This window comes from Anolis carolinensis, chromosome 1, assembly GCF_035594765.1.
Source record: "Anolis carolinensis isolate JA03-04 chromosome 1, rAnoCar3.1.pri, whole genome shotgun sequence".
NCBI classification, from domain to species: domain Eukaryota; kingdom Metazoa; phylum Chordata; class Lepidosauria; order Squamata; family Dactyloidae; genus Anolis; species Anolis carolinensis.
Window position 1 is genome coordinate 303,617,872 of NC_085841.1, and position 22,479 is coordinate 303,640,350.

Consider the following 22,479-nt stretch of genomic DNA (forward strand, 5'->3'; position numbering starts at 1 on the left):
ACACAGGTTGAGAACCACTGCTCTAGTTAGACAGAAAGTCATTTTGTGGCATACTTCAAGGTTTCCACACCCTGTTTCTTTTCTTCCTAACCACCTCTCATGTCAGTTGCTTTTAGTTCAGTGCTATTTGCACAATATTTTTTCTCTACATGGGAATAGGGGTTGGGTTAAAAGTAATGACAGAAGATTTCAAACTTAATTTCATAGCTTCAAGCAAGCCAGTTTTTGCACTAATCAACATCTGACCTATACTGTTTTTTGAAAACCAGATATTGACCCAGGAGCCAATATACTTGACTAATGTATCCTGATTTATTTCTTTTGCATGTCACTAAGGCTGAAAACAATTTGCAAATAATAACAGTTTCATATGGTATCTTCACATGAACCAGAGTGTGAAAAAAGTCAGGATCAGAAACTGAATTGATTTTAATTAAGGCTTGGCATGTTGTCAGTCATCACAAGCTTACTTTAACTTATTTAATGGGTGTAGGTTTTATGGTATCTTACTGAAAATAGAGTTGAGTGTTTAGAATGGATACTTGGTCAACCAACAGTAGTGAGCATATCATAAAGAAGGCTAAATGTAATCCTAACCTAGGGTTTTATTAGAGGAGACCTATGGTTTTGCAGCTGTTTTTAGAAGTCTTTAATATTTGCCTTTATTGCTATACGGAGTGATATGGATGAAAACATCACTATTTATCCAGCCCCCTCCCCATCCCCATCCCACATGCTAATTTTGCTCCTCAGGGACTCTTTCCCATTTTTATTCCCCTAACAGAACACACAAAAGAGCCAGAACATTTTTATATACTTTATTAGAAAAAAAGATCACCATATTTCTAGATATTTAAAATGAAGTACATGTTACAAGAAAAGAATGACCGCAAAAAAGGTCCAAATTTTTGCACATGGTTTTTTGATGCAAGTTAGAGGCCAATGATTTGGTGACCTCTGGAGAAATTGCACACAGGCTACACACCTTAAGGTCGTTATGGGGGAGTGGGGAAGCAATCATGAAACGACCTTCTCAACATAATTAGCAGGATATAGTCCAACTTGGCCAGTCAGAAGCCGCCCTTTGCACCATCCCTGTTCGTCCTCTTCACTGATCTTCATGAGCTCTTCTCCTAAACGGGAGAAAACATCCCAGCTGAAATGAAACAAACCAAGGACCCACCAAGCTTCTTTTCAGTGTCATTTGGGCATTCACTAAAGTGGGTGGGAAACCTGTGCCTTTTTGGGTATGTGCTGCTATTTCCATGTAGGCAGGGAGAACCCAGAGGAAAAGGTGAACAGAAGTGAAAAATGTAAGAGAGCAGTGAAACGGAATGGTAGAAAATAAGTGTGGGGCCTTTCTCTAGATGTGCTAATTCTAACTGTCTGATGATAAAGGAGGAGAAAATGGAGGGTAATGGGAAGCTAATATGGATAGTGTGTGATCTGCCATTTTTGTCCTTTTATTTTAGGACTCCCCTTGCCATTGAAGATTTCTTGGAATTCGCCAAAAGTTATTTTTCTAAGTTTTGAGAAGGATGAACAGAAATCTATACAGACTTCCTTCAAGAGCTATCTTACTCTTCCCCAACTTGCTTGTGTAGCAGGCAGGAAGGATGAGAGTTAGACAAGACGGAAATGTAAAGAAAAAGAGGATTGGCATGGATTTCTTTGGGCTCTGCCAACTACTGACATGAAATAGGTTTTCCGCCTCTGCATTAAAGTGAGCCTTCTACTTTCCTGCTTTTCAAAATGCCTGTTCATGCACAGAAATGAATCTAAGTCTGAGGCACAGCATACAGTCATATTAAGTGAATTCCATGTGTCTCATTTTCAAAATTAGTATTTGTGTGTCTTCAAAACGAACAACATTGTGACCTATTGTAAGAGTCTTTCTATAGAGGCACATCTTAAGAAGATACTAGGATCTTGGAAATGAGCAGATGGGAGACATTTTCTTGTCCCTGCTTCCCTTTTGGTGCCCATATTAACCAATATTTACTCATGTTGCATAGTCAACCTTCTAGTTCACAAGGCATCATGCAGAACTCAAACACAGCAATTAGTGAAGTGATTAGTGAGAAGGGTGTAACCACTCCCCACCAGATAATGTGCTAGAAATCCAACCACTGTTGCTCCAATGTTCTGTTCACAGAGAAGTGTTTATTTTAAGATAGTTCCCAGGAGCAGCAAAAACCTTGCATACTTATTGGATAGCCATTGGGAAATGGCTAATGTACAGTGTTATCAATATGGACGCAGTGACATGTATGTAGGAAAATATGCTTCCAGTGTGCCAGCAGGTTTCAACAAATGAGTGACTTAGTTCCCTTGGGTATATCCTCTGAAGCTTGCACAGCAAACACAAACTGATAGTGTATGTTCTTTTCCTATCCTTCCCTATCAAACAGGAAAGGGAAGGCTGACCACAAGAAACAATGAAAAAGCACCTAGAAGGGTTTTGCATTCCAACAGCCATTGGTTCATTCTTAACCTACCATAACAGAAGTGGCATTTGGGGAATGGGCAGAAAAGGCAACCCGAAAGGGACTTGGTTCTTGCACAATCATCCTTTAACCATCACACTATAGATATTTCCATGACACTTTAGTTTGAGTTATGTCACTGCAAGCACTTCTACTAATAGCATGTCACAGATAAAACTCAGTGACCCAGATACAGGCCTCGTGCAGTCCCAGCATTGGGTCTGAAAGGTTTTAGTACCTGAAAAAGGAAAAGTTCACATTTCTACAGAACAAAATTGTTTTTAATAGCATGACTGAAACACACTTCCAGATGGCCCCTTTGGTACATGTGCAATTTGCACTCCTCCCCAATAGAGAAAGTTCTTATCTTCTGGTGGGATCACATTACACACTTTTGTACTATACAAACTCTAGCGTTCCACAGAATGGCACCTTCTAGTTTTAGGAGGCGCTAAACTTCTGGCAAAGATTTCTAAATACGCTTCCATAAAACAGAAAGGATATCCACCAACTATACTACTGGCTAGAAGCCCAGAAAGCTAGGAGTATGTCGCTGATCTGCTCAGGGCTTGAGGAGAAAAATGCTCTGGTTAAAGCAGTGGTTCTCAACCTGGAGTCCTCTCATGTTTTTGGCCTACAACTCCCAGAAATCCCAGCTAGTTTACCAGCTGTTAGGATTTCTGGGACATGAAGGCTAAAAACGTCTGGGGACCCCAGGTTGAGAGCCACTGGGTTAAAGCTTATACAACTGAGGACCAGAGATTACTGCCTCTCCCTTTAGTTTGGCACATAGAGCTGCGACTGATGGAAGATACCTGCTCCCAGTTCTCCATTGGTTTTATTTCTTGTTTTTGGGCTCTACTTTATTACTATCAGCAAGGGAATAAAGTCCCAGAAAATCAAGCAATGATCACTGTACACCCAAATGAATAATGTATACACGTGGTGAGGAAACAGCCTGGAGATATATATATATATATATATAACAGGTGCCTGATGAACAGAAACTTGAAGCAACTGTGCCTCTTCTTTATAGAGATTTTTAGAACAGATTGCCCAAGACATCTTCTACTTCAGTCTATGCTTTTTCTCATCCTTCTCCAAATGACTTTAAATGAATTGCTTAACATTTTTCCTGCCCTTCTTTACAATTCTAAAGTGCCAAAATTATAAAATGTCCCTCTTCAACTGCACATGGGTGGCTTCCTTTCGGAACAGCTTAGCTAGCACAGGATTCTTCCAAGACCTGAAATGTTTGGTGAGCTAAGTCCTAGGGCCATCCAGATCTTTCTGTGAACTTTCCATCTATCAGCCCAAAACACAGTAGCAAGCAAGTTAGAAGGTTAGTGCATATGTACCTGCTTTAAAGCTCAGCTCATCAGCCTCTTGTCCTGTATAATCATACAGGGCTCGCACCCGCACGCCTGGTACCTTTATGTCCTCATGGCCATTAACGTCCAGGCACTTCTTGGGAGTGTCCTCATCTGACCACTCTGCGATTTCTTCTTTCCCTCCACTATGCAGAAGAGAGTGAAAAAGAGAAGGGGAAAGGAAGTCAATCGAAATTTCAAGTTCATGGTTTATAACAAGTGCTCCACCACCCAAATCATGCAGTTTTCTAGAATTGAAATAAGAGGCAGATGCAAAAGAGGAAAGACAGATATCCCAGTGAAGTCACTGTTAGCCCTGTTTGAAAAAAGCAAGAAAGCAAGCAGAAAGGTAGGTTTTCAACAACTCGATTTTCCAGGAATCTGGACTTGTGTTGAACAACATAAAGAGTCCCACATGTGACTCCTTATTTTAGCAGGATGGAGACAAAGTAGCCATATCCATTTGGGTAGGGAGGAAATACACTGCATTGTTCCTTCACTAGGAAACACTGGAAGAGCTACAGAAATGAGAAGCAAAAGGACAGCTACCCTAAAAAATCTTAGTTTCATACTAACTTCATACAAGCTGAGGCTCTCAGGGTGTCATAGAGGTGGTTGTTTTGTTCCTCTTGGTATGAAAACCTGTGAATTGTCAAATAAACCCTTTAAATTAGGAAAGAGATAAGACTGGGTCACAGTCCTCTTCTTCCATCGATACTCACGTCAACAAAGCAGATTTTACATTCCAGTTAAGTGTTACGATAGATGAACAGAGGGCTGTAAATTCCTATAATACTTTTATTTATTGTGCAATGTTGGTCAAATAAACACTAATATGCTTAGAAAGTCACATATAGTGGAGACAGAAGACATTTTTTTTTTAAAAAAGAATGATACTCATTTCTGATGACTTAGCCTATACGGGATTGTGCTGATGGCAACATTTACCTTTGCTTTGTTGGTGGAGGGCTCTGTTTCGCATCGTCTCCTGCAGGTACAATGCTGGTCAAAGTCACATCTTCTGCACTCTTGCCACTTTTCTCTTTCTTGCTGATTGGCCGCTGTGTCTCTAAAGACCACTCCTGGAGAGAGAAACATGTTGATCCTCAGCTTCATAAAAGTCCAATGCTCACTGAAATTCACACACACCCAAGTAGCAAGGGAGTAACCATTTTTATTTAAATTAAACAGAAACTTTTAGGGCAGTGGTTTTCAACCCGTGGGTCCTCAGGTGTTTTGGTCTACAACTCCCAGAAATCCCAGCAAGTTTACCAGCTGTTAAGATTTCTGGGAGTTGAAGGCCAAAACATCTGGGGACCCACAGGTTGAGAACCACCGTTTTAGGACTAAACTACAAGTGATGTCAGCAGTCCCGGTCTGCTATATTCAAAATCACATTGTTACTGAGTTCCAATTAACATGTATCCTTGAGTGCGAAGATGGGGTCATTGGGATAAATAGGATATTGTGACGTCACAGAAGTCTACTTTAAGCACTGCTTCTTTCCAAACACATAACAAAAGAACCCCATATGTTTGGAAGGAAGGAGTGTTTGAAGTAGAATTCTGTGATCCCACAATATCCTATTTACCACAGTACTTACCACAAAAAAGCAGGTGGATACGAAACCTGAAGTTGTGAAAGTGCATAAGCATTTTACTATTCATTCATCCCTGGGAGGACTTTAAATGACCATTAAAGGACCATTCACCTCCACTCATTATTTAAAAAGAGTAAGACCACAGTCAGCTTTATGTTGCCTGTATCTCCTACTTTATTGGGCTTTCTGTAGGAGTCCAGATGGCCACTATGGGAAACAGACTAGTTGGATGTTTGCACAGTCCTCCTCAGGCTGTGCTGCCATGACATCAATAGGCCTGCCGGCAATTTGCAGCTTGGTATCAAAAGCAAAAGGGATACGACTAGGAAGATATAACTGCTTATTTTTATAAAGCACATATTTTACATACAAAAATGCCAGCTTCAGTTCCTGACATCTTCACTTTAAAAGTGCGAGGAGAAAATGGAAATCTTGGAACCTGCAACCTTGGAAAGCTGCTGCCATTGGGAGAACATAGGATGACCAATGGTTTGTTTGGCAGCTTTCTTAATTATTATTGTGCTTATATTATGATGCTTCCTGTTTAAGAACTCTGCCATAGCTCAATAATTTCAGTAAATGGCACAAGTCAAGACAGAATTTGTACTCCGAGGAAGATGTCATTTCATGGAACTTACTGCTGGAGAGAAGTAGCCTACCTCAAACTGAGGCCAGTTCATAGCCATGCCTGGCCCATAGGTATTACGCCACCACTTCAGATCCTCTTGGTCATCTGCACTCATTATACCCTGATGCAAATCCCGGTAAAGTGCATGGAAGCTGCAGTTTGATAAGGAGAAGTGGGAAGAAGGAGACACAACACAACAGTAAGTGTAAGAAATTGTACTGGAGAGCTTTACTGGCATGTAGAATAATGCATCGTTGGAGCAGGGTTTTTTTCCATCTTATCTGAAACAAGCCGTGGTTCGTCCACTCCTTAAAAAGGTTTCCCTTGACTCCACGGTGCTGAACAACTTCAGACCAATCTCCAACCTCCCTTTCTTGGGTAAGGTGCTGTAGCGGGTGGTTGCCTCCCAGCTCCAGGGCTTTCTAGATGACATCAACTACCTAGATAAGTCACAGTCTGGTTTCAGGCCTGGTCACGGCACCGAGACAGCCTTGGTCGCCTTGGTGGATTACCTCCGTAGAGAGCTGGACAGGGGGAGTGTGACCCTGTTGGTTCTCTTGGACATCTCAGTGGCTTTCGATACCATCGATCATGGTATCCTTCTGGGACGACTCTCTGGGATGGGTCTCGGGGGCACGGTTTTGTTGTGGCTCCGATCCTTCCTGGAGGGTTGATCCCAGATGGTGAAGCTGGGAGACGCCTGCTCGGACCCCTGGCCTTTGAGCTGTGGGGTCCCGCAAGGTTCTACTCTGTCTCCCATGCTCTTTAACATCTACATGAAACCGCTGGGAGAGGTCATCCGGAGTTTTGGAGTTGGGTGTCACCTTTATGCAGATGACGCACACCTCTACTACTCTTTTCCACCTAATTCCAAGGAGGCCTCTCGGGTGTTGGACAAGTGCCTGGCCGCTGTGTCTATCTGGATGAGGAGGAACAAGCTGAAGATCAATCCCGACAAGACAGAGGTCCTCCTGGTCGATCGTAAACCTGAACGGGGTATAGGGTGGCAACCTGTGCTGGACAGGGTTACACTCCCCCTGAAGCCACAGGTCCGCAGTTTGGGAGTCCTCTTGGATTCATTGCTTACGCTCGAGGCCCAGGCGTCGGCGGTGTCTGGGAGGGCCTTCGCACAATTGAGACTTGTGCGCCAACTGCGACCGTTCCTCGCGAAGGCTGATCTGGCCGGGGTGGTCCATGCCTTGGTCACCTCCAGACTGGACTACTGTAATGCGCTCTACATGGGGCTGCCCTTGAAAACAGCTCGGAAGTTCCAACTGGTCCAACGAGCGGCAGCCAGGATGTTAACTGGGGCCCCTTACAGAGAGAGGTCAACCCTCCTGTTCAAGGAGCTCCACTGGCTGCCATTTATTTTCCGAGCCCAATTTAAGGTGCAGGTGCTTACCTACAAAGCCCTGAGCGGTTTGGGACCATCCTACCTCTATGACCGCATCTCTATCTACGAACCCATGCGTTCACTTCGGTCATCTGGAGAGGCCCTGCTCGTGATCCTGCCTGCGTCGCAAGCGTGGTTGGTGGGGACACGAGACAGGGCCTTCTCCGTGATGGCCCCCCTACTCTGGAACACCCTTCCCAAGGATCTCAGACAGGCCCCTACATTGGCAGTCTTCAGAAAGAACTTGAAGACCTGGCTGTTCCAATGTGCCTTCCCAGATTAATAGGAAATCTCCAATACCAAGTCCCATAAGCACTTTATTAGAATTAAGATCGCATATCGCACACTGCACTTGCCCTATAAGCCTTATATATCACCTGTCACATCAGCACTTTTAATCTTGTACCCATTACTCTGGCCCGGCCCAGTTCTATTGTGTTTTAGCGTATTGTTATTGCTTGTTGTTTATACTGTTTTAATTGTTTTAATTTGCCTTTGTTTTGTATTGTTATATTGTGTGTTGAGGCCTTGGCCTTTGTAAGCCGCATCGAGTCCTTCGGGAGATGCTAGCGGGGTACAAATAAAGTTAATAATAATAATAATAATAATAATAATAATAATAATAGAATAGGAGCCTGCACTGATGGAATGATAGTTTTCTGTAACACAGAGATGCAGCCTTTTATGGAAAAGATGACAGATTATTCTTGGCTCACAGTAGGTTGTAAAAAGAATTTTTAAAAATCCTTGCATATGTGAGTTATTTTGCATAGAACTTATACCTTTCATTGGTGGACAGGTTAAGATGATTGTGCAGGTCCAATAACATCTCTTTGAAGAAGCACAAGCGTTTGCACTCAGCATCCTGGCAGCTCTCAAAGACCTGCTCCATGTCCTCCATGTAGCGAGGATTGTAGCGGTTCAGCTCCTCCAGCATCTTCTCATATAGGTCTTTGCACTGCAGAGAACCACCTGGTCAATTCCTAAGAGATGTGACACTAAAAAAAATCCTAATATCCCTCTAGATCTCAATTTTATTTTAGAAATATCGGGGACTGATGGTGGACTAATATTCAGCAAATAGTATCTTCCTGGTTATCCCACTAGTTTCATCCTTTCAGGAAAAACCAAACAAACTACTTATCTAGACTCTATTCAGTGTGTGTATCTGTGTGTGAGAGAGTCTCCTTGGTCCCTTGAGTCCTATAGCTGGTTAAGATGTGGCAAGTAATGCATTCATTACCAAGGATTTAAAGACTTATTCATTAAACTGCATATGCTCCCCACTCACAGTCCACTGCCATGCACTAAAATCCAAGTTGGTCTCTCATTCCAAACCTAGTTTAGGATTTGCGGTCACCCAGACACCATCAACAACCTGACCTACCTTCTCGGCTTCTTGTGTACATTTCTCCACTCGGTCCTGCAGTTTACGTGCCTGCTCTTGTGACAGAGAAGAATCTGCTTTGGCATGATTCTCTCTTGTCTGTGCAGTCTTCTCCTCTTTCCGAGCAGTGTGGTAATTCTTTTTTGCCATTTCCACCTAACAAAGATATTGGATTGAATGTTGTACTGCTTTTCATCATATGCAGAGACAGCCCTTCTGCCATTCAACAGGAAGTGACTTCCTAACTTTGTTTACCACTCATACAGTGAACACATCAAGCCAACATGCACAAACATAAGCTATGTTTTAGCCATTCAACCTGAATACGTACAGTATATTCTTTATGTCAGAACGGTGCAAGGGCATACACACCATTACCAACTTTCAAACTGCCTTGAATCTCATTCTAAGAGAAAGACATGATATAAATTCAACAAATAAATAAAATAAATATTATGGATGTTGTTTCATTGACCAGCATGGCCTGAAAGGTGCTCTGCTGACACTCACTTCAATGTGAATAGAAAAGTGTGATTGTGGACTGCACTTTAAAATAGAATTATCTAGCATGACTGAGAACTATTCATATTCAATTGAATGCAGGGGGTAGGATTAAGCATCTATACTTTCAGACACAAGAGGTAATGCTAAAAAAAACTACACCCTACTTATGCAAAAACTATACCATATTCAAGTTGGAATACATGAAGAGTTTGTCCAGCTTCAAGATCATACCACATCTCAGCAATAACCATCCTACAACTAGCAGCAAATTGAGCATATCCAACATGCTGAATGCACTTTAATCCCCTGTGAAGCCACAGAATATTCATCTTATTATTAAGATGTTGATGCCCAGACTAATCATCCTCAGGAATCTTAGGAGGTTCTCCATTTGCATACAATACCAATCTCCTGGTTGCATTTTCACTCACATCTTTTAGTTTTTTCACCCAGGGCTTCTGGGCCTTACGAAATCCATCCTCTGCTTCCTTTGTCTCTTTGAAGCCACCCATCATCTGCTTATGGAAGGCTTCCTTTTGCCATGCCTTTACTTTGTCCGAGTCTACACCAGCCAGATGGTTCCGGACTTCTAGGTGGATCTCACTAAGTTTGTCTGCAGCAGTCAGGAACGCATGCCAAGCTTTTTCGAGAGTGCCATACTGAGGGCCTAAAGGAACCAACAAAAACAACATGATCGTACAATAGTACCAGGCACAATGGAACTAGATTCAGAAACTACACTTCTTCTATCCCCAAAACTGTTTATACTACAAAGGCTTGTGGAATGTTTACTGCCGAAGCACACATGGGGCAAATGCATGCTCTGCAAGTCAGTTTTTGTAGATGCCAGGAACCAAAATATTTTTGGATACAAAGTTTTCCCATTTTTTTTGTCCCCAGACGTCTCTAAATGAGGCTTTTGTTTCACTTTCTGTTGGAGAAAAGCTCTCTTCTGGGCCTAAACTGCACTGAGGATCTCCAAAAGCATGGCAAAATTGTTGTCACATTCCCTAGTGGGCGTTTGGAATTAGGGGTGTGCGAAACAGCAGAAATCAATTTTCGTTCTGTTTTCATTTCAAATCTCGAATATACCTGATGGTTCTGTTAAAAGGAAGATTCCTGGAGATTAGGAGAGGGGCTGTTCAGATTTGTAATTCAGGATCTGGAGTTCCGTTTTCACTTCAGGAAGAATCTTCCCAAAACAAAAACTGGGAGGGGGCACCCAAAATTCTAAACAAAAACAGAATGGATTTCTGCCATTTCGCACACCTCTATTTGAAATGTTTAAAATATTCTCCTAGGAGACTAATCTAGCCCGCCACCTCCTGACAGGTGCTTACCTCTGGTCTAGAACAGAGCTTCTTCAACCTTTTGCACTCAAGACCCCTTTCCATCCAAGAAATTATTAGGCAACCCCCGGAATATAAAATAGGTATAAAAATCAAATATTTATTTATAACAAATCAGCATTTGCATGGCTTGCTAAACAGGCTTATTCTCCTTTTTGTGGAGTACAGCTGAAGCATTTTCTACAGAGCCCAATGTAAACATTGCATGTTGTTGCTAATAGATTTGTGTAAATGGTTCAGAAACCTTTTACTGTTGCCAAATATTTAATGACCCCAACACTGGCCTAAGGGGACCTCACTTGGGGTTGAGATCCACAGTTTAAGAAGCAGCAGTCTAGAGAATGAGAAGTCTGAGGGAGGAACTTATGCTGACAGCAGAAGTGACTACTACCTACATACATATGGTTTGTTATTCTCAGCAATGAGAGTATGTTAAAAACCTATCTAATTTCTATGTCAAAAAGGCTTGTTTGACCTGCAAACTTTGCAATTCAATAAAAAAACATTCTGCTCCTGAGAAATGATCATTCAATTTAAAATGACAGTCTTCTCAGGTCTTATTGTTAGAAGGGCTTCGCCCAAGACTGTGTACTTATAGTAATGAATAGCCTTTCTATTATGCTAGGTTGTTATTATTCCTTTCTCTAAACCTTGTATTTTGTGAGCTGATAAAATCTTCCTAAATTGGGAAAACTGGCATTCATCCAATTGCTGAAAGCCACTATATATGAGGTTCTTATAAGAAGGAACTGCTTCTCTAAATTGATTCAATTGCTGTTTTGAAGAGACCCTCAGAACCAAAATCTTTAATGTACTTTTCATGATGTAAGAAATCTACTTCTTGTAGAGTAATTATTAAGGGAGACAATTCTTTCGTGTGATATTAAACATTGGAGAAATGGAACAAAACATGTCTGTTTTGTGAACTACTTATTTAGCAACATGCATCTCAGTGTCACAAGGAGCTTTTGAATACCAAAAGGCAATAGGTAGTCCCATCCTGAGGGATGTACATCTTCTACTTCACTAGCTGGGAAATATGGTGACCTGAGAAAAAACCCGGTAAGAACCATACTTCTGGAATCTAGCGTGGATCAATACTGTACTCTGAATTTGGTTAGAACCTGGGAATGTTCCCATCCAAAGCATGCATTTTGATTCCCTCAAATCAATCATTATTGTATGCTACTATTTGGTGTTTTTTTTTTGTTCTAATTATATCGAACTATTTGTGAAGAATGTGTGGCCTCTACTGGGGGTAGAGGCAATCTAGACCCACCAAAGTTGTCTACCCCTGTACTATATACCCTTCTCTACAGCACTCCTCCACTTGCGAGACCAGTCTGTTAGCTGCTGTGCATAGTTCTTCTCGATTTTGGCTCTCTCTTGGAAGCAGGAGACAAGGTCGTTACACAGCCGGTTCCCATCATCCACTCGCTTCACTGTCTTCTTGTAGTTGCCAGGCTGAAATTAGACAGTAGCATTAGTTCTTCTTGCAATGATCACAAATTTATCTTCAGAATCAGAGGCAATTCATTATGCTCCTATGTAGAATACACATCCCTCTAAAGACTTCTAAACTGCAGAAACATTCCCATTCACAACCCTACCCAAATTCTCAAAATGTGTTGGGAATAAGGAGTGGTAGTTGGGTTAGATGCTGTGGTAATAGATTCCAGACTTTTTATCACTATACAGCACTAAATATAATTATTACAAAGCACTAAAGATCTTTCTGAACAGCTGGTGCCAGCTTTTCCTAGATTTCCTTCAGGCTTGCTCATTACCTTCAGGAGATATTGAGACCATGAGGAATTAGCATTTCTGAGCATTGCTTCACTCCCCACCCACCCCCAAATGAGCACCCTAACCTTCATTCATCATTCACATACCTCCCAGAAACTGCCACTGGGTACTTCCCCACCAGCATCCTCCTCTGCTGACATCACTTCGGTTTCTTTGCAGCAAAGAATTTTTGCAGATTGTGATGCAGCTGTAAAGACAAATGACAAAAATGTACATGTAGCTTTACATACTGTAATATTTTAACTGTGGTGCTGAAATCAGGAAATCCACTGACTCCAACAAGGTGGCCCTCATTTTCTCCCCCCGCCTCATCTTCACTTCCTTGGGTTCGATGTTTTCCTTTCTCTCAAAAATGGAAATCAAGGTAGCTGAATTATAATATGGAATGAAGAAGTTAGATTAAAACCCCAAATTAGATTAACTATTAAAAATGAGTTTCTGAGGAAAACACAACATCCAACTGATAAAAAGCCTCTTCCGCAAAAACTGGCCAGCTGGCTGAACATAAAGGATATTTCCTTGTTGGCAGATGGATAACAGGAAGGGCCCTTTTCTGGGGAGTTCCAGGTCTATAAGCACCACCAATATCACGTAACTGAGAAGTCTTTCATTTCAAAAACTTATTGTGCGCTTCAAGACCAGAATGAGACATCCAAGTTGGGTGGAAGCCTTTAGACACACACATAAATGGAATGGACAGAGATGGCTCATAGGATCTCTCAAAACCAAGTGGGGATTGGTAGAAATGCTATGTACAGTACTTTGATTTAGACTTCCAAACCCAGGAATTTGGTTTGAATACATAAATTGCATGTAGCTCACAGTTCTTCCACCTAGGAAAATTCACTTTCTGGCTATCTGAAGCTTTTGCCATTTTAGCCATTTAATCAAGAGAAGGATAATTATTTTGTTATTGTTACTGTGAAAGATTTGGAATCAGAAATTTAGCACATCCATTGGTAACCCTTCAGAGATAACTAGTAGAAACTAATCTATCTTCTGTCTGCCCCTGTTCCAGGTGCCACCCACCCATGTACTTCCTGATTACTTTGCAGGAAATGAAACATCTATGGAAAGACAAGTATATTTCTATTTTATATGCAACCTTATGTGAAAAGCTGGGGCCTGGTTTTACAATGGCCCTATCAGCTGAAAAACACATTCTATAGATGTTTAAGGGACTGAATGTGTTGTTTCAATCTGGTCCAAAATAAATGCTGGTGGGTTCTCATCCTATAATGGGAGACATGCCATCAGTCATCCTCCATGATTTTGCAAACTATGATACTCTCAAATATTAGAACCATGACATGCACCTCTTTCCTTTTTCAGAATCACCAGGGCATATAAGAAACACAACAGGCCATGGATAATGCTTCTGACAAGTAACATTTGAGTCAGAAATAAAACTTCAGGCTTCTTAATGCAAAGCCAAGAGGATTAAAAATACCCCATATAACAGACAGCAAGATCTATGAGATACAAGCCATGTAATTTAAGATGCTTATTAGCTTATTAAAACGGTTTAGAAAGTAATATAGACAAAAAGAAAAGTCTTTCCTCTACCCAAATAAATAGTCAAGTGAGACTAATATGCAGAACATTGATGTTTTCAAGGCTGTTCTTTATTCCTAAGCTTATTTCTAATCTTCATCACTGAAGAGAAACACTTCCAACTCCTGGGGGCAGTAGCCACCAGACATTTAAAACCATAAGGAATTTGAACAAGATTTTCTGTATCCAAGAAACCTCTTCCCTTACTACTCTAATGGTCCTATACCAAGTATCGGGTTGTTTTTTTTAGGGGGGGGGGAGGGAGTCCCCATCCACCCAATACTACTTAAAAAGAAAAAAGAAAGTGCAGACTTGAGTAATGGTATTTTTCTATAACTTCTAACCTATCCTAACATCAGCAGAGTGCTTGCATTGCAGTGCACTTGGCTATTTTTCAGACTGCCCCATATACACTTGGATGGTAATTTTGGAGCCTTGCTAAACCACCTGCTGCAGATATAATGCAATTGTATTCATGGTCATATCACACACGATTTGGAAAAAATGCTTTGCTTACAGGAAATAGAAATGCCCATGCATCCATCACTGCCTGTCTTAGTGACAGCAGAATCCCCTTTGCCCCCTTATTAGTGAGCAACCCATTAAATATTAGCTCTTAGTTAATGACTGGCAGACATGCTTGGTTGCTGCTCATTGCCTCTTGTGCATTCCTGGCTATAAAAAGCTCCTCCGCACCCTTTAAAGGTATCCACTTGCTCCCATTGGGAAGGCAGAACTCCTACAGCACAAAGGATCCATGTTTCACCTTTCCTTGCACACATTTTGCCAAAGTTTTCATGAATTTAATTCCTCAGGGGGCCTCCTTAAGAGAGAAAGACTCAGAAACAGATAAGCCAGTTAACACAACACTACCTGCCACATCAGCCCTCTCTTATTACACAAGGAAGGGTTTTTAAAAATGCATGCCCCTTCCTTTTGGATATTGACAATTCGAACAGCTTTACAAGAAAGCAAAGTCATCTCTGAAATTAGCAGAGTGATATAGCTACATGGGTTCATTTCCCCTGATTTCCACAAACCAGACAGCTACATTCCCATCTTTGGTCACCAGTCTGCATACCAGAACCAAAAGTAGGTACCAGAGGTCGCAGGAAAATCTCTAGGCTCTTGCAGGAAGAAGTAGTGTCAGGACAGTTTTATAACTAATTCTAATTGGTCTGACCCAAATAGTTACTTGATAACTACAACTGTCCTTTTTGCTTTTTGTGGAATTCAGGGAGGGGCACCCCAAAAATAACAGCAATAAATAACCCATGCTCCCCAAGGAGTCATTATCCAGTATCCTGGAAAGATGACAGATCCCAGTGTAAGAAGATATGACCCCAGCGTTTAGACACATTGGGATTGCATGACGACACGTAGCAGGAAAAAGGCCTAGTCATAACAGCTGAACAAAGCAACAGTCCTTCATCAACCGGAAAAAACCAACACAGACATGGATCTCCTATCAAGGCAGGCAGTCCTGGCAGCAGACCCAGGTTTCCCACCTGCCCCTATTAATCCTCATTACTTCCTCCTCTGGGTATTCTGCTGCCACAGTGCAAGTGTGATTTATGCAGATATATATCTTCAAAACTTGAATATAAAATACTTTCATGGCAGCTAACCATAAACATGTGCCAATGACCAGGATTAAGTTAAAATATACAGGTCACAATGACCAGAATTAAGTTATAAATACTCTGAAAAAATATTCACAAAGGGAAATAAAAGTAGTTTACACCTGACACCGCTTGAGCCTATATGGAAGGGAACACCATCCACAAGTCACCACAGTCAGTGGGGTTCTTATGATTCTGGACTTTACCCCATTCTTGCATCCTTACAGAAGGGCTGTGTTCTTCTACAGTGAAGGAAAAATATCAGTGGAGGGAAGGGTAATTTGGAGAGGGACTTAAGTGAGGAAACCAACTGTTTGTTTGTGACACCATCAAGATTTCCTAGAAATTTTTTATTCAGTGTACAATACACAGTAATTATTCAAGTCCCGCAACTGTTAGAAGCATTTTATCATTATTTTGAATTTTTAAATACAAAGTGAACATGTTCCCATTTTGCCGGATCTGGATGAAGAAAATCTATCATCTAAATTCAATTGCAAGTCTGCGCTAGAACGGACTCACTGAAGGAATTTACATAAAGACTGAGTTACCATTCAGCAACTGATTCAATGGGCCTATTCTAGTTGGAACTGGCAATTGGATTTAGGCCTACGCTCTTAGGAATAATAAGATGCTTCAAAACAGTCATCTTTATTACATAAGTGTTCAAGTACCAAACGTGACTATAATGTAGAAAAACCCAGAAAACTACATCACATGCTTGTCACATGGGAGGGAAAAATATGCTCAGCAACTATCTACCATACATTTCTTCTACAAATAGAAAGGTTATAAATATGATTTAAGATGTAGTACATCTCCAAAACTATGACAAAATATGATAGATACAGATGGTCCAAGGTAGCATTTGGGGGCTGGCAAGTTATGTGTAGATTCATCTATCCTGCCAAGTGGGGCAACGATCATCAACCTTCTGATTGAAAAACCAGACTGACTGTCCCACATGAGAACAGGCACAGAAAATAGCTGAATGTTTTATGGGTCACCCTCAATTTGGAAAGAAACCTGAGCCAGAAGGCAGAAATAAAGGGCAAGGAGGATTACTGGTCATTCCTTCTGTGACTTCCATGTCATTACTCCTTAGTGTGATTCAGCAAGTGGATTTCTTCAATCACAGAGCTTTTCCAGCTAAACATGCACCATTTTCATTTCTGGTGTCAGTAAAGTTCAACAAACAAAGAAATAGATGAATGGTGCACAGTAACACAAAGGAATCCTGAAAAGGGGGAACACTTTTATAGCCTAACACGTATCAATAACTGCCGAAATACCTATTTCTTGTAAACTTTAAAAAATGATAACTCACAGGCTAATTATTAAGAAGTAATGTTATTTTGACAGATTAAATCCGGAATGTGTTGTCAAAGGCTTTCATGGCTGGAATCACTGGGTTGTTGTGAATTTTCTGGGCTGTATGACCATGTTCCAGAAGCATTCTCTCCTGCCGTTTCACCCACATCTATGGCAGGCATCCTCAGAGGTTCAGGGGTCTACTGGAAATAAGGTTAGGTTTATACATCTGTGGAATGCCCAGGGTGGGGGAAAGAACTCTTGTCTGCTTGAGGTACGTGTGAATTTGCCACCTTATTTAGCATTTTAATGGCCTGCAGTTTCAAGGCCTGGCTGGTAGCTGTCTGGAGGAATCCTTTGTTGAGAGGTGTTAGCTGGCCCTGATTGATTCTTGTCTGGAATTCCCCTGCTTTTTTAGTCTTGTTTTTTATTTACTGTTCTGATTGAGTTTTTTTTTTAATACTAGTAGCCAGATTTTGTTAATTTTCATGGTTCCCTCCTTCCTGCTGAAATTGTCCACATGCTTGTGGATTTCAATGTCTTCTTTGTGTAGTCTGACACAGTAGTTGTTAGAGTGGTCCAGCATTCTGTGTTCTCAAATAATATGCTGTGTCCAGGTTGGTTCATCAAGTGGAATCTGGAATTCTTCAATCTTAGTTCATGTAAAAATCTTCTTTGTTAACCTTAAACATTTCAAATTATGTAAATGTAAAATGTTTGTTGTTCTATTGAAGGTTTACTTCTTAAAAATGTACTTGTGGGGGGGGGGGGGGTCTATCACAGACCTCAAAGCCAAACTGAAGAGCTGGATGAAGCCTTTTTTGAACAAATATGCAGAAAGAAGAAATGTAGTAGAAATGGGAGATTTCAACTATTCTGATATTTGTTGGAAAACAAACCCTGACAAGAGTACAAAGTCAAACAAATTCCTCGCTTGCCTTGCAGACAATTCTATTGACCAGAAGGGTGGAAGAGGCAACAAGGGGATCAGCTATTCTGGATCTGGTCAAAACAGTGTAAGGCGGAAACTAAGAGAAGTCAGACATGCATTCTAGACTTCAGGAAATTGAAGGAAATACTGAGTATGATCCCATGGACAGAAATACTAAAAGAGAAGGAAGTTAACAATGAATGGGGTTTTCTTAAAAGTGAAATACTGAAGACACAATAGCAAACAGTGCTAGCAAGGAGGAAAAAAAATAAAAGTGTAAAGAAACCAGAATAGATGTCCAAAGAACCTTCAGCTGAGCTAAGATTTAAACGAGATATGTGTTATGTTAGGTGATCCCTTGTAGTTCGAGAAAGATTGTCTTCCATCTCTGGTGTCTTGGGGGTGGGTCCTTAGGTGGCTGAAGAGACCTATTCTTGATCTGCATGTTCTCCCACAGTGAGGATATCGGTTTCCAGGTGGAAGGCGGTCCCGGTCAGGGTTGGCTTGACACGCCTTCCTCTTGGCACGTTTCTCCCTTAAGCCCTCCATTCGTGCCTCTTCAAACTCCGCAGCACTGCTGGTCACAGCTGACCTCCAATCAGAGCGCTCAAGGGCCAGGGTTTCCCAGTTGTCAGTGTCTATGCCACAGTTTTTAAGGTTGACTTTAAGCCCATCTTTAAATCTCTTTTTCTGCCCAGCAACATTACATCCACCAGATGTTCTTGAGTTTTCTGGTCCTTCTTTGGACCTCAGCTTTTGCACTAGCATAGATCTTTTTCTTAGCAGCACAGTTGGTGTCTCTCTGCCATGTTTGGAAGGCTTTCCTTTTGTTATCAATTAACTGTTGGATCTCTTTGTCATTATCGTCAAACCAGTCTTGATGTTTCTTAGTTTGGTATCCAATGGTTTCTTCGCAGGCTGTGATGATGGAGGTCTTCAGTTTGTTCCTATGTTCCTCAACATTTTTGGGGTGTTCAGTGGGTAGATGATCCTTGAGTGTTGTTTGGAGAACGGCTCGTTTGGAGGGCTCCTGAAGGGCTTGGGTGTTAATTTTGCACCTTATTTTTCTTCCTTGGAGTCTGTGTTTGGGGGTGATCTTGATAGCCATCATGGATCGGATTAACCTGTGGTCTGTCCAGCAGTCATCAGCACCTGTCATGGCTCTTGTGAGAAGCACATCACGGCGGTCTCTGACACGTGTAATTACTTAGTCCAAGAGGTGCCAATGCTTTGACTGGGGGTGCTTCCATGATGTCTTGAGCTTGTTTTTCTGGCGGAAGAGCATGTTGGTGATGACAAGGTTGTGCTCTCCGCATTTGGTGAGAAGCAAGATGCCATTCGAGTTGCTGTTTCCGACCCCGTCTTTTCCTATGATCCCTGGCCACAGGTCGGAGTCCCGTCCGACTCTTGCATTAAAGTCCCCCAGGAAGATGAAGGTAAAGAAGTAGTCAAGAAATACCTGTTAGTGGCTACTCTAAATGAATTCAAGTCTCAAGAATCTAACAAGAGTCATTTCAGAACCACTAGCAATAATCTTTGAGAATTCTTGGAGAACGGGAGAAGTCATAGCAGACTGGAGGAGGGAAAATGCTGTCCCTATCTTCAAGAAGGGAAAAAGAGGACATAAACAATTACCATCCAGTCAGCCTGACAATACTACCAGGAAAGATAATAACAACAACAACTTTATTCTTATACCCTGCCACCATTCCCAAGCGGGACTCGTGGTGGCTTACATATGGGACAATGCCCATGGACACAATACAAACAACCCATCAAGGTAAAAACATAAATCAAAATAAAAACAGTACAAAATAACAAAACAGTTAAAAACACAGTTTCAATAAATCATCAGAATATCAAACAGCCACGTACACAATACTCAGCAAAATCAGTTGCTGTAGTACAATGGGCGTGATTAGGATACAAGGGCCGGGCAAGGGCATAGGGTAGTGCAAGCAGCATAGATAGGGCCAGGTATAGAATAACGTGAAATAGCAGCATAATCTTGTGGAAGCTGTGGGACTGGGCATTTCTGATTAGGGACTAGGTGTTGTCAAAAGCAAGCTGAAACAACCAGGTTTTCAGGTCCCTACGAAAGGTGGCCAATGTTGGGGATTATCTAATTTCCCGTGGGAGGTAGTTCCAAAGCCAGGGGACCACCACCAAGAAGGCCCTCTCTCTTGTCCTCACCAACAGAGCTTGTGACGGAGGCAGGAACAAGAGGAGGACCTTCCCAGCAGATCCTAGTTCCCGCGCCAGTTCCCAGCGGGAGATGCGGTCTTGAAGATTCGGGAGCAGATCATTAAAGAGGCAGTCTGTAATCACTTAGAAAAAATGCTGTGATCACTAAAAGTCAACACAGATTTCTCAAAAATGAGTTACGCCAAACTAATCTTATCTCTTTTTCTGCTAGAGTTACTAGCTTGGTATATATAGGGAATGCTGTGGATGTAGCATATCTTGATTTCAGTAAGGCCTTCAACAAAGTGCCCATGACCTTCTTGCAAACAAATCAGTAAAATGTGGGCTAGATAGTACTACTGCTAAAAGGATTTGTAATTGGTTACGTAACTAAACCCAAAGGTTGCTCACTAATGGTTCCACTTCATCCTGGAGAGAAGTGATTAGTAGAGTGTCGCAGGGTTTGGTCCTGGGCCCAGTGCTGTTCAACATTTTTAGTAATGTCTTGGATGAAGGTTTAGAGGGCATGCTTATCAAGTTTGCTGATGACACCAAATTAGGAGGGATAGCTAATACTCCAGAAGACAGGATCAGAATTCAAAATGACCTTAACAGAGTAAAGAACTGGGCCAAAAGTAACAAAATTAACTTCAACAAGGAGAAATGTAAGATACTACACTTAGGCAGAAAAAAATTAGTGAATCAATACAGGATGGGTGATGTCTAGCTTGACAACAGTACATGTGAAACAAGCCAATGGGATTTTGGACTGCATTAAAAGGAGCATTATGTCTGGACTCTATATCAGTGGTTCTCAAAGTGCGCTGTGCGGAGTCCTTGGGGCTCCGTGAAGCATACTGAAGAGCTCCATGGTTCCTTCCTCCCCCTCCAAGCTTTCCTTCCTCGTTCCTGCTCCTCCCACTCATTCTGCCTCCCTCACCCCCAAAAACCTTCCCCACCGCCACCTTCCTGGCCTCACAGATTCTTTCCCCTTGCCTTGCTCTCTTCCAAAACCCCATTTCTCTTCCATGCTTTTCCTGCATGGCAGAAGGGGATTGGACTGAATGGCCCCTGGGGTTTCTGCTGCTATTATTATTATTACTATTATTATTATTACAAAGACTGGGTGGCCATCTGTTGGGGTACTTTGAATATGCTTCTCCTGCATGGCAGAAGGGGGTTGGACAGGATGCCTCCTGGAATTTTCCACTGAAATACTGTTAAAATTTATGTTGGTTAAAATTGTTCTTCATTTTAAATATTGTATTGTTCTTTCTCCCCCTCCCTTTTTTTTTGCACTACAAATGAGATATGTGCAGTGTGCATAGCAATTTGTTCATATTTTTTTCAGTTAGTTCACACAAACACTTTCCATCCATCTGCCCGGCCCATCTGTCAAATTTTAAAACACAGTGCGTCAAAAAGTTTGCCCATGCCTGATATATATACATTACATATAAAATGATACAGTATATAATATATAAACATTTCTTGAGGCTCCATGAGAAACTTTTGCTTCAAAAGGGGCTCTGAGGCTGAAAAGATTTGAGAACCCTTGCTCTAGATTAAGGGAAGTAATGTTGACCTTTAATTCTGCTTTGATCAGACCTTACCTAGAATATTGTGTCCAATTCTGGGCACCACAGTTTAAAAGAGATATTGACAAACTGGAACGTGTCCAGAGGAGAGTGACTAAAATGATCAAAGATCTGGAGACCATGCCCTATGGGGAGAGCCTTAAAAAGCTGGGTATGTTTAGCCTGCAGAAGAGAAGGTTGAGATGAGACATGATAGCCATATATAAATACAGTATGTGAAAGGATGTCATAAGGAAAGGGGAGCAAGCTTGTTTTCTGCAGCCTTGAAGACTAGGACTTAGAGCAATGGGTTCCAATTACAGGACAGGAGGTTCCACTTGAATATTAAGAAGAACTTCCTGATCATAAAAGCTGCTTAGCAGTGGAACTCTCTGCCTCGAAGTTTAGTGGGAACTGCTTCTTTGGCGACTTTTAAGCAGAGGCTGGATGGCCATCTGTCAGTGGAATTTTGATTGTGCATTTTCTGCATGGCAGGGGGTTAGACTAGATGGCCCATGAGGTCTCTTCCTATGATTCTCAAACTATAGTAATTATGCCTGCCCAAGGCTTCCCACCCCAGGTTTACACAGGCACTTTGAATCCATTAAGGCTTCTTGTTTTTCAAACTCTTTTCAGGTCCAAAAGCATGAAACTGCATAACATAGCACCAAGCCCCGTAGAAGCATAGTCAAACTTTCAGCTCAACTATAGATGCATCCAAACTGTAAAATTAATGCAGTTTGACATCACTTTAACGGCTATGTCTCAATGCTATGA

General features: G+C 41.6%; 1 protein-coding gene across 5 annotated transcripts in view; it reads right to left on the reverse strand.

Annotated features, from left to right (window-relative positions):
* Positions 1–804: 804 nt before the first annotated feature.
* pacsin3 (protein kinase C and casein kinase substrate in neurons 3) overlaps positions 805–22,479 on the reverse strand; it is a 40,239-nt gene continuing 18,564 nt past the window's right edge. For 2 of the 5 annotated variants that reach the window (XM_003214598.4, XM_008104973.3), the window contains exons 2-11: positions 12,610–12,710; positions 12,025–12,181; positions 9,800–10,035; positions 8,865–9,020; positions 8,260–8,435; positions 6,116–6,236; positions 4,805–4,938; positions 4,433–4,498; positions 3,845–4,002; positions 805–1,133 (exon numbers count right to left, since the gene is read on the reverse strand). In XM_003214598.4, the coding sequence (XP_003214646.1) occupies positions 1,018–1,133; positions 3,845–4,002; positions 4,433–4,498; positions 4,805–4,938; positions 6,116–6,236; positions 8,260–8,435; positions 8,865–9,020; positions 9,800–10,035; positions 12,025–12,181; positions 12,610–12,663 (1,374 nt within the window). In that variant the 5' untranslated portion in view covers positions 12,664–12,710 and the 3' untranslated portion in view covers positions 805–1,017. The remainder of the gene's footprint in view (positions 1,134–3,844; positions 4,003–4,432; positions 4,499–4,804; positions 4,939–6,115; positions 6,237–8,259; positions 8,436–8,864; positions 9,021–9,799; positions 10,036–12,024; positions 12,182–12,609; positions 12,711–22,479) is intronic. The other 3 variants (XM_008104984.3, XM_008104991.3, XM_008104979.3) reach the window with 3 other exon arrangements.